The sequence below is a fragment of the Oncorhynchus tshawytscha genome, linkage group LG11, assembly GCF_018296145.1.
Source record: "Oncorhynchus tshawytscha isolate Ot180627B linkage group LG11, Otsh_v2.0, whole genome shotgun sequence".
NCBI classification, from domain to species: Eukaryota; Metazoa; Chordata; class Actinopteri; order Salmoniformes; family Salmonidae; genus Oncorhynchus; species Oncorhynchus tshawytscha.
Window position 1 is genome coordinate 39406731 of NC_056439.1, and position 20438 is coordinate 39427168.

Here is a 20438-nt window from a genome sequence, read left to right on the forward strand (position 1 = left end):
CTCTATTTGTGCTTTTTGTGACTCGTCTCTGGCTGGAAAAATGGCTGTGTTTATTGTGGTTTGGTGGTGACCTAACAATCGTTTGTGGTGCTTTTGCTGAAAAGCATATTTGAAATCGGACACTGTGGTGGGATTAACAACAAGACTACCTTTAAAATGATATAAGATACATGTATGTTTGAGGAATTTGAATTATGACATTTCTGTTGTTTTGAATTTGGCACCCTGCTCTTTCACTGGCTGTTGTCATATCATCCTGTTTTAACGGGATTGCAGCACAAAGTTAAACAACCAGACTATATTGTAATGAAGATGGTTAAACAACCAGACTATATTGTACTGACGAGTTATGAACCACACAGACTGCTGGCATGTTAGGATTCACGGAACATAGAACGTTATCGGCTCTGTTTGATCATGGATTCACGGAACATAGGTGGAACGTTATCGGCTCTGTTTGATCATGGATTCACGGAACATAGGTGGAACGTTATCGGCTCTGTTTGATCATGGATTCACGGAACGTTATCAGCTCTGTTTGATCATGGATTCACGGAACATAGGTGGAACGTTATCGGCTCTGTTTGATCATGGATTCACGGAACATAGGTGGAACGTTATCGGCTCTGTTTGATCATGGATTCACGGAACATAGGTGGAACGTTATCGGCTCTGTTTGATCATGGATTCACGGAACGTTATCGGCTCTGTTTGATCATGGATTCACGGAACATAGGTGGAACGTTATCGGCTCTGTTTGATCATGGATTCACGGAACATAGGTGGAACGTTATCGGCTCTGTTTGATCATGGATTCACGGAACGTTATCGGCTCTGTTTGATCATGGATTCACGGAACATAGGTGGAACGTTATCGGCTCTGTTTGATCATGGATTCACGGAACATAAGTGGAACGTTATCGGCTCTGTTTGATCATGGATTCACGGAACATAGGTGGAACGTTATCGGCTCTGTTTGATCATGGATTCAGGATGGTCAAATGATTGTAAGTTTCATAATGACGTGGTCTATAAACATGAGATCCTGAACTCCCTTGAGCACATGTTCAGGTGCAATCAACAGTGGGTCCCTGAGAAAACACATGTTCATGATGAAACAGCATGTCACTCATCCTTTGTTTCCCTGAGGAATGTAGTTGGAGGCGCAGCAGCCTGTATGTGTCAGAGGGTTGTGGATGAAAGATGAGACGCTGTGCCTGTCAAAACACAATCGTGGACTGTAATCGCTGCTCTTGAGGGGGAAAAGCATTAAGCGCTCAGCTACAGCATAATCGATAAACTACATCTCATTGATGTTGTGTTAACAGAAGTGCACCAGAAGCTAAACTACTTTAAAGCACCCAAAGTCTGGATCACAGGCCGGTGTAGGTTTGATCACAATGACGGCAAGCGGCATTAAATGCCTCTCTTTTGAATACAACTTGTATCAACCGCAGCAACGCTTCTATTCCCTAATTTACAACATACTGCATGTGAAAACGAAGTCAAGAGCAGAGCTAGCAACCCCTTCACTCCAAATTCCTTCAGTAGTTTGGTGTAAGACCTGTATGTGTTTTCGCTTTTCTCCTTGCACACTCACACACGTCAGTGAGCTATTTAAATGAATAGGTGTGAAATGGATGGACATGTAGACAGATTGCTCCCACCTTGCACTGACAGAGAGCATTATCAAAACAGTGGCAACTCTCTACCAGGTGTGTGTGTGCGGCCCTTTCCTGACTCCAGGCCAGGGGAATGTGGGCTCAGCCAGTGCTGATGGAGCAGGAGACCTTAAACACAGGGCTGTAGGCACTAAGAGGAGGTTGTGGAGGGCAGTAGGCTGAACACTGGCCAACCAGGACAGTGAAACAACCTGGTAGAGGCTGTCACCGGCACCGCTAACACCTACATTAAGATCAACTGGACTTAAAGTAGATGTACCTACTGAACCCTGTAAACTCCAACAACTATCTCAGGTTTGGATTGAACTATTTATAGTTCATAACCACCTTGGTTTGTAGAATGAAAGTCACTGCTGTCTCGTACTGTACATAGCTAGCACCTGATGAAGCCTAGTCGAACTTAGTCCCACTGACTGTATCTGTTTCTCTGGGGTTGGTTAATGTGGAAGGCTTTCATCAGACAGTCTGAAGGTTCATTAAAGGGAATTCCTGCGGTTGCTATCTCTCTCCAAAAACGCGTGAAACCTGCTGCCTGGGGTTAGGCATGTTCAGGGTCTACCTCAGTCAGGTGTCAATCAAACACATCCGGGGCAAAGGTTCAAGTTTGTTCTACTGTTTGGAACCAATGAACAGTTGTCCCTCTGTCCTCTTTCTCCTTCTCCCAGGCCTCTCCCACTGTATCTGATGACGACTCTTCTGACAGTGATGTAGCCTTCATGGTCTGTCTCCCGAGTTGTCCAATAAAAGGGAAGGAGATGGTGCTGTGGAGCTTTGAGAGTACATTGGGCCTGTCTGGGAGATGCTGTTTGAAGTTTTATAGCTTATGAAACACAGCTGGGGCTCCACTCTGGCCTGCAGATGACTGGATGTGGGGAACATACACGCACACACACCGTAGTTCTAACACATCATCTATCGGCCACAGTAAATGGTCTGTGTCCAGAGGCGGCTGGTACTGCACGCATTAACCCTCAGCACAACTGAACATTTAAAACTGTGCAATGGCCCTTTATGCTGCTGCTGGATCCAAGGGAAATGCATGGACGTTATGGGCATACGGGTTCTCCATGCCCCCATTGCCAACAGGGAGAAGAGCAAACACATATGTCTCTGTATTGGGAAGCAACAATAGTGCTTGCTGCAAAAGCCTCATCCAATGGATCTAGCCAGTGGAATCTGTTAAAGTTATCTGGCCTTCTGACTTTACAAGTCCTGGCCATATGATAGGTATCATATAAACCGTGGTGATTAGTGTCAATGGGAGTCCCAGTGTCGGGCCATGGTTCCGCTTGGCTTCGAGGGCAGGGTGAGGTCACACACTGGTCAGCTGACGTCATTCATCCCTCTGTGTGAGTAGTTTAATCCAACCTGGACTCAGGGGTAGATGTAATATCGTAAAAGTAAATCTGAGAAATTCTAATTATCAAATCGAAGGGTATTCGGTCACATGCCCCGAATACAACCGGATGTAAACTTTATAGTCAAATGCTTACTCACCATCCCATTCCCAACAATGCAGAGTTAAAAAGTAAGATAAATATTTGCTAAATAACAAAAAAGGAAATAGTAACACAATAAAATCTGTAATGAGGCTATATACAAGGAGTACCAGTACTGAGTTAATGTGCAGGGGTACGAGGTAGTTGAGGTAAATTAGGTAATACTGTATGTACATGTGGGTAGGGGTAAAAGTGACTAGGCAACCAGGATATATAATAAACAGAGTAGCAGCAACAGCTTGTGTGAAAGTATAGAACAGGAAGGCCTGCACACTGTTGAAATTCCCAATTCACTGTTTTATTGACAACATTTTGTATGACAGTGTGTGTGTGTGTAGCGTCAATATGCATGTGTGTGTTGGAGTGTCAGTGGAGTGAGTGTGTGGGTAGAGTCGAGTGGGAAGGGAGTTAGTGTAAATCAATTAAGATAAAGAAATACATAAGAAAGGGGTCAATGTAAATTGCCGTGCGGTAGCAGAGAGAACAGTCTAGGACATGGGTGGATGGAGTCTTTGACCATTTTTAGAGCCTTCCTCTGACATCGCTTGGTATAGAGGTTAGAATGATATGTTACCTTTCGTATGGTATGTATACATTATTATATATGTATATATATTATATGTATATATATTATATGTATATATTATTATCATATAAATTGTAATTCGTAACATATTATTATTATATAAATTGTAATTCGTAACATATGTTACGAATTTGCAAAACATACTATATGATATGTTATGAATTTGAATTTGTTGTGGCTAATGTTAGCTAGGTGGCTAATGCGAACATTAGCTAGATGGCTAACGCTAGCTAGGCTAGGGGTTGAGGTTAAGAATTAGGTTAAAGAGTTAAGGTTAGGCTTGGCTAACATGCTAAGTAGTTGCAAAGTAGAAAATAGTTGGTTCTCAAATTATTACGTTGTCCGTGATGAGATTCGAACATGCAACATTTGGGTTGCCAGAAGTTCGCATTTTACATCTACCCATCCATCCCAACCAAACACCCTACTTTCATTTTTGCCTTAAGTAACCTTCTGTCTTATGTAACCATACCAAACATAACATATCATACTAATTTGAGTGTTCCAGTTGTATGTTTACTATCTTACGTCTCGTCTGAGACCAAGCTGATTTCTCTCGCTCTTTCTCATGTCTGATCCCTTTGAGAGGTTCCCGCTCTCTGTGTCCTTACACACTCCTCTCACACACACAGTCATGCTTGGACTACTGAAGCCTAGGTCCCAATGGTCCTGATGACCTGATCTGAACCTCCACCAGATGATGTCATGGGAGAAAGAGAACTGGAAGATATTGCCTCACCAACTTCATTATGCTCCAATGCTGAGTAAACCTTTTCTTACTTTAATTCTCTCAGCTTTGGGTCAGAACGAAATTAACAAGAGTCTCTTCCTCATCCTCTGACCTCTCTCTTTTCCTCCCCCTCATCATCTTACCTCTCTCTCTCCTGCTCCAATAGGTTAGTGAATTCGTCACTCTTGTTCATGTAGTCAGCATGCTTGTGTTTCTCGCTGTCCAGCTCGTGCACGGTGCGGCGATGACACTTCTCAGTCAATAGAAGTTGTTCCAGCATGCGCCGATACGTGTCCTTGTGTTTATCCTGCAGACGGTCCAGCTGAGGAACACACAACACAGAATAATCATTAGACTGTAACTCTGACTATTCAGTCAACTAGTGTACTTCTGTCTTGTTGATCTATGCATCCTTATTGTATAACAAAACTGGTAGATTTCATGGCAAAAATGTGTAAAACTAATGATGTTCAACATTTGACATCCAGATTTGTCTGTATGAATTACATGGTACTGCAATTGTTGAGGGAGCTACTGTAGCGCATAACCATTTCAATGAACCTTTTATACCTGTTGTAAACTGTGTACATGACGAATAAAATTGTATTTAAAAAAAGAGAGAAAAAGAATACTACAATCAATATTATTGGTTTGTAAGGTAATACGTATCTGTCAGTACTGTTGGTGACTAACCTCAGCCATTGGCCATTGGTAGACATTGTCAATGTGTGTTTGTGTGTTGGTGAGAAGGCTGTCTCTCTGTAGGGCCTGGAGGGCTGTGGTAGGAGCTGCAGAACCATAGTGGGACTTCAGAGCTTCCAGACGTGTCATCTCAGTCTTCAGCACACAGATAACATCCTCCCTCGCCTGGGGGTTACACACACAAAAAACACACTCTCTTAGTGCTTTGAAAAAAACCTTGCAAGTTATTGTTTATAAGAATCTCCTTTAGGGCACCAAGGGACTACTCTTACAAGGCAAGGTAAGAGTAGGTTTTCTGTAATGTAATGTGTGTTAGTACCAACCTCAGCCACTAGAGGGAGGTGTAGTATAGACAAAAATATATCTAATTTTGGACTAAAATATTGTGAGGATTTACAATAAAAGCATGGCAATCGGTTCCACCTAGTGGATACTGTAAGTAAACATCATCCCAGCAGACAAGATTAATGGTTCACTCCACAGTTAACTATTAAGCTATTCACAATATCATCATACGGTAGTTTATCAATATGAATCAGACTCACCTGAACCTCACCTTCCATGATCCCTAGCAGCCTCAGAAGGTCCTTTTTAGTAAGGTCCATGATTCCCAGTCTTTTGTCACTAGTACCAAAGCTGTCCTCGGTTGACTTCTCTATGTCAGAGACCACCACCACCTCCTCCACCAACTCCTCAATGTTTGGTTGAACTTTGACCTTCAGACTCTTTATGGGTGTATGCAGATTTACACCCTCTTCCTGGTTGATGTCTTGTGTTGCCTGGGGAACCCCGAGTACCCCATTGGCTGGGCTCTCCACCCCACTGCTCTTGGACCTCATCCTCTACCTGGCCAGAGAAAAATAACAGAGGGAATCATACTTTAATATTGTGCTCCTCTCTACCTGTACAGCAATGAATAAAAGTGAGGGAAATTGTCAACTAAATCAATATACTTAATGTCAATAGAATCTGTACAAACATCAATTGAAAGCATGTGAAAAGTGAGAAAGAGAGTGTGAGTGTGTTTGAGACAGAGAACGAGAGAGAGAGATACAGAGAGAGAAAATACAAATAAACATCCTGGACACATCACTTACAGTCGGTTTTATGGCCTTGGAAACCCATCTTCATACCCATCCTCCCTCATCCCTTTCCTGTGCCTTTCTGACCATCTTATATTGAATGACAGGAGATTATAAGGTGTGAGGTCAACTATAAGAGCGCTCCAAGGCAGCATGTCCTGTATCTGTCATTTCTCTATTCTATCCGAGTTTAGACAAATATTCTACATACAAAATCACTCGACAGTGTGTGCATGTGGTGGTAGAGTGTGTGTGCATATGTGTGGTGTGTGTGTTCCTGACAAGTATTTATGACATGTCCTGTTCTTTTACAGAGTATCTCATGCTGGGTGGTGACACGTTGGATGGGAGGACGCTGGAACATTTGCAGCAACGCTGGGTGTTTGTCTTGTTTGTCTTGCTAATCTGTAAACAATCTGGGATCCAAATCAAAAAGAAATACAGGGCTAAACTATGATGGTCTGTATGCACCATGTTATACAGTAAGACCAGGTTAGAGGAATCTTTCGAGTTACATTGCATTCATGTACTGTTGAGTCATCCTGTGTCTGTTGGAGTCAAGTGCACTGCACACAGTGTAGGTCAGGGGTACTCAACTACTGTTTGAGGTCCACAGAAATTCCCTGCGGTCAATAACAAACCCCTACCTCGGGACCCATGCCACCCCATAATATTTTATAATATTTTAATAATATTTTCCAGTTTTGTAGCTAATTTCCTACAATTCAACACATTTTGCCATGTCTTATGTGTGCATCTGAAAAAGTTACAGATGTGCAAATATCATACCCCCAAGACATGCTAACCTCACCATTACAATAACATGGGAGGTTAGCATTTTGGGGGTGTATGATATTTATGGTTCTGCACTACTGCCCAAGCACTACTACATTTCAAAATTGTACTTTGTGTATTCTACTATTACAACTCTCAACCAAATTGCATTGAAATCTAAGTTCTTAAAATTCTTCTTCTTATTATTATTATATATGAAATATATATACACTGAGTATACAAAACATTAAGAACACCTGCTCTTTCCATGACATACACTGACCAGGTGAAAGCTATGATCCCTTATTGATGTCACTTCAATCAGTGTAGATGAAGGGGAGGAGACATATTAAAGAAGGATTTTTAACTCTGTTTGGTGTAGTCAGTGTATATACATTTATTTATTTTGGTCGGGACCCACGGTCCGTATTGACCCCACTCTGGGTCCAGGTCCAAACCTCGTTCCACCTGCTGAGTATGGCTAATGTAGGTCATCAATGCATTTGTGTGTGTGCATGCACTGTATGTGTTAAACTTCATAGAGCTTTGATCTTAGAGCATCTCTCCTCCTCCCTGAAAGAGTTGTGATTAATGGAACAACTACATTCCCTTGAAGGAGTTGTGATTAATGGAACAACTATAGTCCCTTGAAGGAGTTGTGATTAATGGAACAACTACAGTCCCTTGAAGGAGTTGTGATTAATGGAACAACTACAGTCCCTTGAAGGAGTTGTGATTAATAAAACAACTAGTTCCCTGAAGGAGTTGTGATTAATGGAACAACTACAGGCCCTTGAAGGAGTTGTGAATAATGGAGCAACTACAGTCCCTTGAAGGAGTTGTGATTAATGGAACAACTACAGTCCCCTGAAGGAGTTGTGATTAATGGAACATCTACAGGTCCCTGAAGGAGTTGTGATTAATGGAGCAACTACAGTCCCTTGAAGGAGTTGTGATTAATGGAACAACTACAGTCCCTTGAAGGAGTTGTGATTAATGAAACAACTAGTTCCCTGAAGGAGTTGTGATTAATGGAACAACTACAGGCCCTTGAAGGAGTTGTGAATAATGGAGCAACTACAGTCCCTTGAAGGAGTTGTGATTAATGGAACAACTACAGGCCCTTGAAGGAGTTGTGATTAATGGAACAACTAAAGTCACCTGAAGGAGTGGTGATTAACGGAACAACTACAGTCCCCTGAAGGAGTTGTGATTAATGGAACATCTACAGGTCCCTGAAGGAGTTGTGATTAATGGAGCAACTACAGTCCCTTGAAGGAGTTGTGATTAATGGAACAACTACAGTCCCTTGAAGGAGTTGTGATTAATGGAACAACTACAGTCCCTTGAAGGAGTTGTGATTAATGGAACAACTACAGGCCCTTGAAGGAGTTGTGAATAATGGAGCAACTACAGTCCCTTGAAGGAGTTGTGATTAATGGAACAACTACAGGCCCCTGAAGGAGATGTGATTAATGAAACAACTAGTTCCCTGAAGGAGTTGTGATTAATGGAACAACTACAGTCACCTGAAGGAGTTGTGATTAATGGAACAACTACAGTCCCTTGAAGGAGTTGTGATTAATGAAACAACTAGTTCCCTGAAGGAGTTGTGATTAATGGAACAACTACAGGCCCTTGAAGGAGTTGTGAATAATGGAGCAACTACAGTCCCTTGAAGGAGTTGTGATTAATGGAACAACTACAGGCCCTTGAAGGAGTTGTGATTAATGGAACAACTAAAGTCACCTGAAGGAGTGGTGATTAACGGAACAACTACAGTCCCCTGAAGGAGTTGTGATTAATGGAACATCTACAGGTCCCTGAAGGAGTTGTGATTAATGGAGCAACTACAGTCCCTTGAAGGAGTTGTGATTAATGGAACAACTACAGTCCCTTGAAGGAGTTGTGATTAATGGAACAACTACAGTCCCTTGAAGGAGTTGTGATTAATGGAACAACTACAGTCCCTTGAAGGAGTTGTGATTAATGGAACAACTAGTCCCCTGAAGGAGTTGTGAATAATGGAGCAACTACAGTCCCTTGAAGGAGTTGTGATTAAGTCACCTGAAGGAGTTGTGATTAATGGAACAACTACAGTCCCCTTACTGTGAACAAGTGTTCTCTCTGTGATTCTGTTCTGGTACAGTATGACATCACAGTCCGGAACCTCCTGCGACGGTCCACAGTCCGGAACCTCCTGCGACGGTCCACAGTCCGGAACCTCCTGCGACGGTCCACAGTCCGGAACCTCCTACGACGGTCCACAGTCCGGAACCTCCTACGACGGTCCACAGTCCGGAACCTCCTACGACGGTCCACAGTCCGGAACCTCCTACGACGGTCCACAGTCCGGAACCTCCTGCGATGGTCCACAGTCCGGAACCTCCTGCGATGGTCCACGGTCCGGAGCTTCCAGGCAAGGCGTTCAGTCCAGCTCCAGGGCAGGAGCCTTCCTCTGCACCGATTCCCAGTCCAGGCACGGCGTCCAGTCCAGCTCCAAGGCTGGAGCCTTCGTCGCTCCGATGTCCAGGCATGGCGTCCAGTCCCGTTCCAAGGCCGGAGCCTTCCTCTGCGCCGGTGCCCAGTCCAGGCACGGCGTCCAGTCCAGCTCCAAGGCTGGAGCCTTCGTCGCTCCGATGTCCAGGCACGGCGTCCAGTCCCGCTCCAAGGCCGGAGCATTCCTCTACACCGATGTCAAGGCACGGCGTCCAGTCCTGCTCCATGGCCGGAGCCTTCTTCTGCGCCGGTGCCCAGTCCATGCACGTTGTCCAGTCCAGCTCCAAGGCCGGAACCCTCCCCTGCGCCGGTGCCCCGTCCAGGCACAACGTCCAGTCCAGCTCCAAGGCCGGATTCTTCCTCTGTGCCGGTTGTCGGTCCAGGCACGGCGTCCAGTCCCGCTCCAAGGCCGGGGCCTTCCTCTGCACCGGTGCCCAGTCCAGGCACGGCGTCCAGTCCCGCTCCATGGCCGGGGCCTTCCTCTGCGCCGAGGCCCAGTCCAGGCACGGCGTCCAGTCCCGCTCCATGGCCGGGGCCTTCCTCTGCGCCGGTGCCCAGTCCAGGTGCGGCGTTCTACTCGGCTCCATGGCCGGACCCGTGGTCTGGGTGGGGGCAAGGTCCAGCACGAGAGCCGCCACCGATGCTGGATCCGTGGGATGAGCTGGTTCTTCGTCCCGCACCAGAGCCACCGCCAATGCTGGCGGATCCACGAGCAGAGTGGGTACTTCGCCCTGCACCGGAGCCGCCACCGACACTAGATGCCCACCGGGACCCTCTCCTATAGAGTCAGGTTTTGCGTCCGGAGTCCGCACCTTTGGAGGGTCGGGGTGTGACTAGGGTGGGTAATCTAGGTTGTTTTATTTCTGTTGGCCTGGTATGGTTCCCAATCAGTGGCAGCTGTTTAGCGTTGTCTCTGAATGGGGATCATATTTAGGCAGCCATTTCCCCACTGTTTTTTTGTGGGATCTTGTTTATGTGTAGTTGCCTGTGAGCACTCCATATCTTCACGTATCGTTTGCAATTTAAAAATTGTTTTGTGCGTGTCACGTCAATAAATATGTGGAACCCATATCACGCTGCGCTTTGGTCCGAATGTTCTTACGACGATCGTGACAGACAGATAGTAAACAATTCCCTTGCAGGTGATGTCACACAACCCCTGACTCATCCTCTGAGCCATCTTGAGCTGAGTGAGCTCACAGAACTATGTCACACATTCCCTCTCCCCTACACGACTCCACTGCTCCCTCTGCTCTGAGATCAGTTCGAGGCTCAATTAGGCCAGAACAGCACAACACTGGGACTGTGAACATCAATAAAGAACAGTAACTCATTCTAACCTCGATGAAAACAAGATGTTCACTAGGAGAGCTATGAGACTGGGAGCAAAGCAGGCCTGACTGTACTGTATGTATGTGTGAGATACAGGGTTCTGACAGCGGTTCACTGGAGGTTTCAGCTCACTCCTCAGGGATTTGTTTATCTTCCTCTTTAGTAGCGGTCTGACTCTGCAGAGCTCTTACTGATCAGAATGACTTAATGGCGTCTGAAACGAATCTACCCTAATCTCAAATGTTTCCTGGAAAAAGGTCCAGGTGCAAGAAAGGGTTGAAAGAAAAGATCTTCCAAAATAAGGGAGAAGAAAAGCCATCTCAAGTGGTGAATTGGGCTACTCAGACTGCTTTCCATGCCCTGTAGTACATTACAGTATAATAACATCACATTGAGTCAAACTGGAGTGATTTTCTCTAGCACAGTAGACTACCCAGTACCCACTGCTATGCCACTCCTCAGCCCTGCCAGGACAGGTGCAGCCAAGGATAAAGGGGTACCAAGGTTACACTCTATGCCTTGATGATGTAACATCTACAGTACTGTACTTGACTCCAGCAAAGGATTAGATTCCAATGGCACGTTGTGTTAGCTAATCCAAGTTTTTCATTTTAAATGGCTAATTGATCATTAAAAAACCCTTTTGCAATTATGTTAGCACAGCTGAAAATGGTTATGCTAAAGAAGCAATAAAACTGGCCTTCTTTAGACTAGTTGAGTATCTGGAGCATCAGCATTTGTGGGTTCGATTACAAGCTCAAAATGGCCAGAAACAAAGACTTTCTTCTGAAACTCGTCAGTCTATTCTTGTTCCGAGAAATGAAGGCTATTCCATGCAAGACATTTCCAAGAAACCTAAGATCTCGTATAATACTGTACAGCGCAAACGGTCTCTAACCAGAATAGAAAGATGAGTGGGAGGCCCCGGTGCACAACTGAGCAAGAGGACAAGTACATTAGAGTGTCTAGTTTGAGAAACAGATGCCTCACAAGTCCTCGACTGGCAGCTTCATTAAATAGTATCCGCAAAACACCAGTCCCAACGTCAACAGTGAGGAGGCAACTCTGGGATGCTGGCCTTCTAGGCAGAGTTTCAATGAAAAGTCCCTATTTCAGACTGGCCAATAAAAATCAAAGATTAAGATTGGCTAAAGAACATAGACACTGGACAGAGGAACTCCAAGGCCATGGAGTTGCCTCTTCACTGTTGACGTTGAGACTGGAGTTTTGTAAATAGTAAAGTACAGATACCCCAGAAAAACTACTTAAGTAGTACTTTAAAATATTTTTACTTAAGCACTTTACACCACTGTTCACCACAGTGTTTGGATCGATAGGCTTTACTGAGTATTACTGTAAACCACTGAGTTAAGAATAACACAGTGACCAATCCTCTGGCTCTCAAATGACCACACGTTTATGTGGTCTTCATCTGGTTTAAAAGGTGGGTTAAGAGAGGTTGTAAGAGGCCAGAGAGGAATCACACAACCATATTTTGAAAGCACCTACTTCTCTCACACACTTCAAAACAAAACTCTGGATATTGTTTTGAACTCATGGTCAGGACATGAACCTAAGTACATTCAATGTAAATTTATTATTGAAGTACATGCACACTTCCAATATGTAACTATGCAACAGTTCTGTAGAGTACAGTATCACTTCTCCCTAGTTAATTTGGGCTTCATCCTCCATTTAACTTTGGAAAAATACTTTAGCTCCAACTTCTGGCTCCTTTGGCTTCCACCTATGATTCCAAACTCCAAGAACACATTTATTTTTCCTCTAGCACAGTTTAATTAAACCGGTTCTTATTCCCACAGTTCTGTATGGATTGTGTAATGCTATCAGCTGGAACATGCATTACTTTGATTCAAGGGTAATGAGCTGATTGGGAGTTAAGCCATGAAAGCTCAACATTCACATGGAACTGAGGTTAGATAGATAGCTGACTGGACACTGTTCAAATAGACCATTTCAGGATAATGATCTATTGCTCCAATTTCACCAAGGCGTAATGATAACAAAACCTTCTCTATACCCTTAACTCCTTCCAATTTTTGTGTTTTCTATTTAAATTTCAAACAGATTCCTACAGCATGACTCTCCGTTTTAGCTCAATGGTTTGCAACTGTTGTGAGTGAAGTGAATTCTAAGAGGGCAAATGGGGATTCCAAAGCCACGTGGCCTCTGAGCCTCACATACCATTCCTGCATGTTGCATTCCCTTCTTCCCTAATGTGGAGGGAGCTGGCTAATGGACAATGAGCCCTCACTGGGTACCCCTGACCAGCATGCCCACAAATCCATGGAATCCAAGTCATCTGTAGTATGTTACTGTCTGACTGCCTGCATCAAACGCCCAAGTTCCCTCTGATGAGAAGGCCAGGGCCTAATGATCTGTGGGTCCTGTGAAGGCATGGGACTAAAGTAAGGTTGGGTCCCATGTCTACTCCCACATAGCCAGGCTAGACCCTGGCGGTCATGGCCAGCTGTCACTCAGGGTATTTATAGGGTCTCCGACCCCAACACACGTTCTCCTGGTCCATGCTGGAGAAAAAGGAGCCCTATCACTTTAGCTGTGATCAGCAAGTAAACAGATGCCTTTCACTGAAAGGGAGTCCAGCAGCTTTAGGTTGGGGTACAACATACTGCTCAAATGATCATTGAAAAGCAACAATATTTGGCTACAGCTACACCACCTACATACAATCCAAATTTAAACGCAAGGTGTGTGGACATACTGTGAAAATAAACAAACTTCGTTGGAGGACCTGATTTAGCCAGTGGATGTGAACTCTTTCTCAGATCTAGAGTTGTTGTTGTTTGTGTGAGATCTGTACCTCCTCTTCCAGTGCTCCTCCAGAGGTCCCTCCCAGACTGCATGGCTACATGGTCCTGATTTGGCCTGTGATGTCAGCCTTAGTTGATAGATAGCTCCTGCTCCCTGAGACACTAGTGACAGCAGTTGTCGGGATTCCAGGGGCCCTCCGAAATCTTTGGAAAAACGTATTGTTTGATTGGGGGAGTTTGATATACTCACTGGGCAAAAACTAGTTGAATCAACGTGTTGTTTCCACGTCATTTCAATGTGATGACGTCGAATCAACGTGGACAACTCATTGGATTTGCAACCAACTTTTCACCTAAATCCAATGTCATGGTAATATTTTTGGTTGATTTCACATTGAATTGACCTTAGTTGACAACACCACAAATGTAAATCAAAAATAGACGTTGAACTGACGTCCAAGCCCATTGGGTAGCCACGCTATGAACCCAACGTGACCAAATATGGGCTGGGAACTGTGCCTCAGCATGAAGGAGTTTGGCAACGCACCACGCCTGCAGACCTGATGAAATACTGTGGGGTCCAACGGCTCTTCCATCTTAACAAGGAAAACATGACTCTACCAGAAAATATCAGAATTTCAATAAACGGATGTTTCAATCCACCTTGACTCAAAACTGTTATAGAAATGGTCTTGATTCAAATGTTAGTATTACTGTTTTTACAAGTCCCTGTTTTCCATGTACTGCTACAGACTGGTATGTCTCAGCTTTCTGCAGACACATTCCTCTGCAGACAAACAGTGACCTTTCAGGGTCAAATATTACATAACAGACATGTTTCAGAGACAAATTTAGTTCAACTGAAGAGTGATGAAGTCTTTTGTCGGTTGAGACAGCTGAACACACTTACAGTATACATATTTCTTGTTGATTGGTATTATATCACTAAATTACACGTGGAATTTATGTTTACAATATATTCTTATTTCACTTGGAATTTCATAATACTTTGTTTTACTTAAAATTTCTAAATACTAGATGACATGGTCTCTGCCGACAGGGTCCCAGTTCTGTTGGTTACTGTATATGTATATTGGCCACGGTACAGTTTGTCTAGTGATCTGGCCTACTTCTATTTATACTCTGCATCAAAATTTCTTACACCTGACATGTCATCCTGCTAGGGCAGAATATTACTTTCCCTACAAGGTTCCTACTCGTTGTATCCTCTTCATCACCACATTACATACACAGTCTTCTGATTGCAGATGAGGTTCAATGAGTTTCCACCATTAGCAAAACCAGGTAATTTTAACACCAGGGCCACGGTGTCCCAACAGTGTCATGTATGACAGAAGGAAGACACATACAGTTGAAGTCGGAAGTTTACATACACTTAGGTTGGAGTCATTAAAACCTCATTTTTCAACCACTCCACAAATGTCTTGTTAACAAACTATAGTTTTGGAAAGTCGGTTAGGATATCTAATTTATGCATGACATACATTTTTTCCATTTTTTTTTACAGACAAATTATTTCACTTATAACTCACTGTATCACAATTCCAGTGGGTCAGAAGTTTACATACACTAAGTGGACTGTGCCTTTAAACAGCTTGGAAAATTCCAGAAAATTATGTCATGGCTTTAGAAGCTTCTGATAGGCTAATTGACATCATTTGAGTCAATTGGAGATGTACCTGTGGATGTATTTCAAGGCCTACCTTCAAACTCAGTGCCTCTTTGCTTGAGATCATTGGAAAATCAAAAGAAATCAGACAAAACCTCTGAAAATAAATTGTAGACCTCCACAAGTCTGGTTCATCCTTGGGAGCAATTTCCAAACGCTTGAAGGTACCACGTTCATCTGTACAAACAATAGTATGCAAGTATAAACACCATGGGACCACGCAGCTGTCATACCGCTCAGGAAGAAGATGCGTTCTGTCTCCTAGAGATGAATGCACTTTGGTGTGACAAGTGCAAATCAATCCTAAAACAACAGCAACGGACCTTGTGAAGATTCTGGAGGAAACAGGTACAAAAGTATCAAATAAACAGTAATAAGTCCTATATCGACATAACCTGAAAGGCCGCTCAGCAAGGAAGAAGCCACTGCTCCAAAACCGCCATAAAAAAGCCTGACTATGGTTTGCAACTGCACATGGGGACAAAGATCGTAGATTTTGGAGAAATGTCCTCTGGTCTGATGAAACAAAAATATAACTGTTTGGCCATAATGACCATTGTTATGTTTGGAGGAAAAAGGGGGAGGCTAGATGGCATCATGAGGAGGAAAATTATGTGGATATATTGAAGCAACATCTCAAGACATCAGTCAGGAATGTAAAGCTGGGTTGCAAATGGGTCTTCCAAATGGACAATGACCCCAAGCATACTTCCAAAGTTGTGGCAAAATGGCTTAAGGGTAGCCTAGTGGTTAGAGCATTGGACTAGACTTTCTCTTGTTTTGGTATGTTTGTTTTATTGCTGTTTAATTGTGTCGTATGCTTAATCTAGTTCTGATCACATACGCTGTGCAGTTTTATAGTTGCAAGTTCAAACCCCCAAGCTGACAAGGTACAAATCTGTCTTTCTGCCCCTGAACAGGCAGTTAACCCACTGTTCCTAGGCCGTCATTGAAAATAAGAATTTGTTCTTAACTGACTTGCCTGGTTAAATAAAGGTAAAATTAAAAATTAAAAGTCAAGGTATTGGAGTGGCCATCACAAAGCCCTGACCTCAATCCCATAGAAGTTTGTAGGCAGAACTGAAAAAGTGTGTGCGAGCAAGGAGACCTACAAACCTGACTCAGTTACACCAGCTCTGTCAGGAGGAATGGGCCAAAATTCACCCAACTTATTGTGGGAAGCTTGTGGAAGGCTACCCGAAACGTTTGACCCAAGTTAAACAATTTAATGGCAATGCTACCGAATACTAATTGAGTGTATGTAAACTTCTGACCCACTGGGAATGTGATGAAAGAAATAAAAGCTGAAATAAATCATTCTCTGTACTATTATTCTGACTTTTCACATTCTTAAAATAAAGGGGTGATCTTAACTGAGCTACGACAGGGAATTTTTACTAGGATTAAATGTCAGGAATTGTGAAAAACTTAGTTTAAATGTATTTGGCTAAGGTGTATGTAAACTTCCGATCTGTACATCAGGGTCAGAAGTTGTACAGGGACCTTCAGTAGATGAAGATGGTGCAACTAGTCGGCCCTAATACTGTACACTGTAGGCCTATCAAAGGCAATGTAATTCACATACAGATGTAGGATCTTAATTTGAGCCAGTTTGCTACAGCAGGAAAATAATCCTGCAGCAACAGGAAATGTGGATTATAATTGATGGACATTTTTGTAGGGGTTGATACATTTCGTAAGGGAAAGTCAAGTCTGACATTTCAAAGTGGAAATTACAGAAGCACTTTTAAACCTCATACACTATGTTTTACATTTCCTGCATTGCAAGTTCTCCTGAATCACGGTGATAAAATGAAGATCGTACCTGTGTACATTTATCTCCTTTTGCTCTGAACGAAGCTTGTATGTCTCCAAGAGCCAACAGATATGATATTCACAACTCTACTGTGCTGGGTAGCAACCCAATTCACTTGATCTATTGAGGGAGCAGCATGGAGTAGGCTTACAGAATCTGTAAATGGACACCAACCAATCAAGCACCAAATTCCTTGAGTAACATGACATGATTGGATATCATGTTTAAAAGGAGATTCTAAGGGGGCGGGGCACAAGGCATGTTCAGAATGTTGCATAAAGACCATATAGAGGCTGCAAATTACACATGGGTGAAGCACACTCACATACATGTGAACACACCCACATTCTGAAATGGCATTTTTGTCCCCTCCAGTTTTATCATTGGAATGTGATATAAAACAGGGCAACAGTGTGCTGTAGGACCATGCGGACGCCTCCGAGTGGTCGGGTAGGGTGTTTGGTGTGTATATATATATATTATGTCCCCCCCACTTCTAAAACCAAAGTTGCGCCCCTTACTAGGCCACAATTCCATAAAATGTCAATGGTCTGCTCTGATCTGTCCATGTGTGATGCACATGACATTACATGACAATACATGACCCTTTCACGCTGCTGAAAAAAAGTTATACACATTTAGCCTAACTTGAGTCGTCTGTCCAACTCAAGAGTTGCCTAGTTAAATAAAGGTTAAATAAACATTTGATAAAAAGAGCTCCAACAGTCAGCCAGCACAGACGCTGAGATCCCAGAGCGATAAGGCAGCTTTCTGAATCATGGATCGGTCAGCAAATATGTTCAAAACCGTCCAAATAAATGACGTGAAAAAATGGAAGTCTCCAGCAGTCTATCATCATGTCACTCCCCCACTGACTGGGAGGAAGAGAGGAAGCGAGACGCAGCCTGGTTGATTTGAGATCACTTATTACTACAATAAGACTCACTTCAGGGAATGCAAAGTCTCCCTACCTGAACCTTTCAAAAGTTCAGCAAGAAGCTCTCGGAATGACTGCTTTTTCTAGCGAGAAGATAGGGCGAAGGTCAGTAAGAATGGGGCCAGAACCATTTGCAATGAATAGCATCACTATCCAAAGCTACTGACGATTAATATAGATACATCTGTGACATACAGAAGGATTAGGATTCAAAAGATTCCTTTAAGATATCACATTGAAGGAGAGGACTTTTCTCGTCACTATATTTGGAGAATGTGAAGATGGTTTACTATGAACTTAATAAGAGAGCAAAGCCCACCAGCTGCATGGTCATTCGATGTATGCTGATGAAGCACTGTGGTTTTCCTTTACACTTCATAACATGGAAATGTAAGAAGCATCATTCTATGTAAAACCTAAAGGTCTGGAACAGATTCTCTACATTCATGGCTTAGTGTCATAGTAATGGGGGTGACACGTGCCAGGGACAGCTGTTGCAGAATCTCACCAGCAGGTCTAAAGGCTGCACCACAGTGACCACTGGGAGTATAGTGACCAGCCCCAGACCAGCTCCCTCTGTCTGGCCTCAACAAGGGACAGAGCCAGGGTCACTCCTCCAACCTCCCCCACTCCCACAACACACTGCAGGCTACAGTCTGGCCCACTCCCAAAAGCGATGAGTTGACCACGTGAAGCAGACCTGTTACCAGATCATTCCAGAGAGTGCTGATGGCAGTGCACTGGACAGTGGACACATGCCAGGCAGATACAATCACCCTTACCATATATACGCTTGCTCCCTCTCTCTAACTACAGCAATGGATACTTCTATCCAATGTTGTAGACATTTCCAAGCCAAGTGCATGATGTAGCCTACATCCTACCAGAATCGCTATGCAGGCTATAAAAAATACAATTAAGAACTGGCTGTCCACTGACGATTGTGCTACAGTATGTTGTCAATGGAAAAGCCTGGTCGATAAACACCCCAGTGGAGTGGTATCTCTTTCCCAATCTACCACTGCTGAAAGAGCTACATTACCTCATAACTTAGCCATGTCCTTATCATCTCACTGATCAGAAGTAAGTGATGCAAGATCATAATAATGTAGTGACAAAGGTGATTTGAGGCGACGGGCATCTCAGTGGAGAGGGACACAGTTTGAGTAAGCGAATACTCTCTCTGCACCTGTGCCACTTGAATGAGCCAATGACATAGCTTGGTCTGTCTGAATAGATAAGTCTGACTTGATAACTCTTCAAACATTGTAAAAAGAATGAACTGTGAATGAACTTCGGTAACCCCTGGAAACAAAACACTCAAGTGTAAAGTAAACCACTCAAACTAACATTAGGAAAGGATCTCCTTATCCCTGACCTGGACAAAGTGCCAGAAATATTAATGACAGATCTCTCTCCCCTCCTCCCTGTATCTACCATGATATTATTAAGTGTTAGGGGACCACATCAGCTGGAGTGTGAACAGTTAGCTCTCCTCTCTCTTCCAGAGCTGGTCTGCATTAGGAGCAATACAGAGACAGATCGGTGCTGAGGAGATGGATAAAGTATGCCTGAACACTCGAAGAAAAAAAGGTGCTATCTAGAACCTAAAAGGATTCTTCGACTGTCTCCTTAGGATAACCCTTAGATTAACCCTTCTTGGTTCCAGGTATAACCCATTTGGTTCCAAGTAGAACTTTTAGGGGGTTCCATGTGGAATCCTTTCCACAGAAGGTGCTACATGGAACTCAAAGGATTCTGCCTGGAACCAAAAAGGGTTATTCTATACGGACAGTCGAAGAACCCTTTTGGAACCCTTTTCTTGCAATCCCTATAAAAGAGAGATATGTTGCACATTTCATTTGGCTCAGCTAGACTGTATGATGTATGTCTTGACAAATGGATTAGTTCTTATGAGAACCAAATATACATGCATGTTCTATGATTGATGTCCTGGTGATAAATCAAATAATTTGACATAATTAAAAGGAATGAATAACCACGTAGAAATGATGCTGTTTCACAGCAAGTTGAACCCCCTCCCCCACCCCCTCCCCCACCCCCTCCCCCACCCCCTCCCCCACCCCCTCCCCCGGACAGGGTTCGAGGAGATGATCCGTTCCCAATGTTAAAGGAGGAATCTGGATGAGTTATTCCTTATCTCCCAGCCTAAATATCTCAGGAGAACGTTATTTGTCTGGATTACGCTGTCAGCTCTAAGTCCTCACAAGGCTTTTCTTGCTAGTATAACACTAGAAGGGGTTCTCACACTGCTTTTATATAACAATGACAGAGGAATAAGTAGTGATTTATATGG

At 43.5% G+C, this 20438-nt stretch overlaps 1 protein-coding gene across 3 annotated transcripts in view; it reads right to left on the minus strand.

Annotated features, from left to right (window-relative positions):
• The window catches only part of LOC112261981 (filamin-A-interacting protein 1), a 35018-nt gene that overhangs the window by 9581 nt on the left and 4999 nt on the right, over positions 1 to 20438 (minus strand). For 2 of the 3 annotated variants that reach the window (XM_024437643.2, XM_024437642.2), the window contains 3 exons: positions 5745 to 6045; positions 5191 to 5364; positions 4641 to 4819 (listed from right to left, as the gene is read on the minus strand). In XM_024437643.2, coding sequence (XP_024293411.1) covers positions 4641 to 4819; positions 5191 to 5364; positions 5745 to 6038 — 647 coding nt within the window. In that variant the 5' untranslated portion in view covers positions 6039 to 6045. Of the gene's footprint in view, positions 1 to 4640; positions 4820 to 5190; positions 5365 to 5744; positions 6046 to 13728; positions 13805 to 20438 lie in introns of those variants that run through there. The other variant, XM_024437644.2, reaches the window with a different exon arrangement.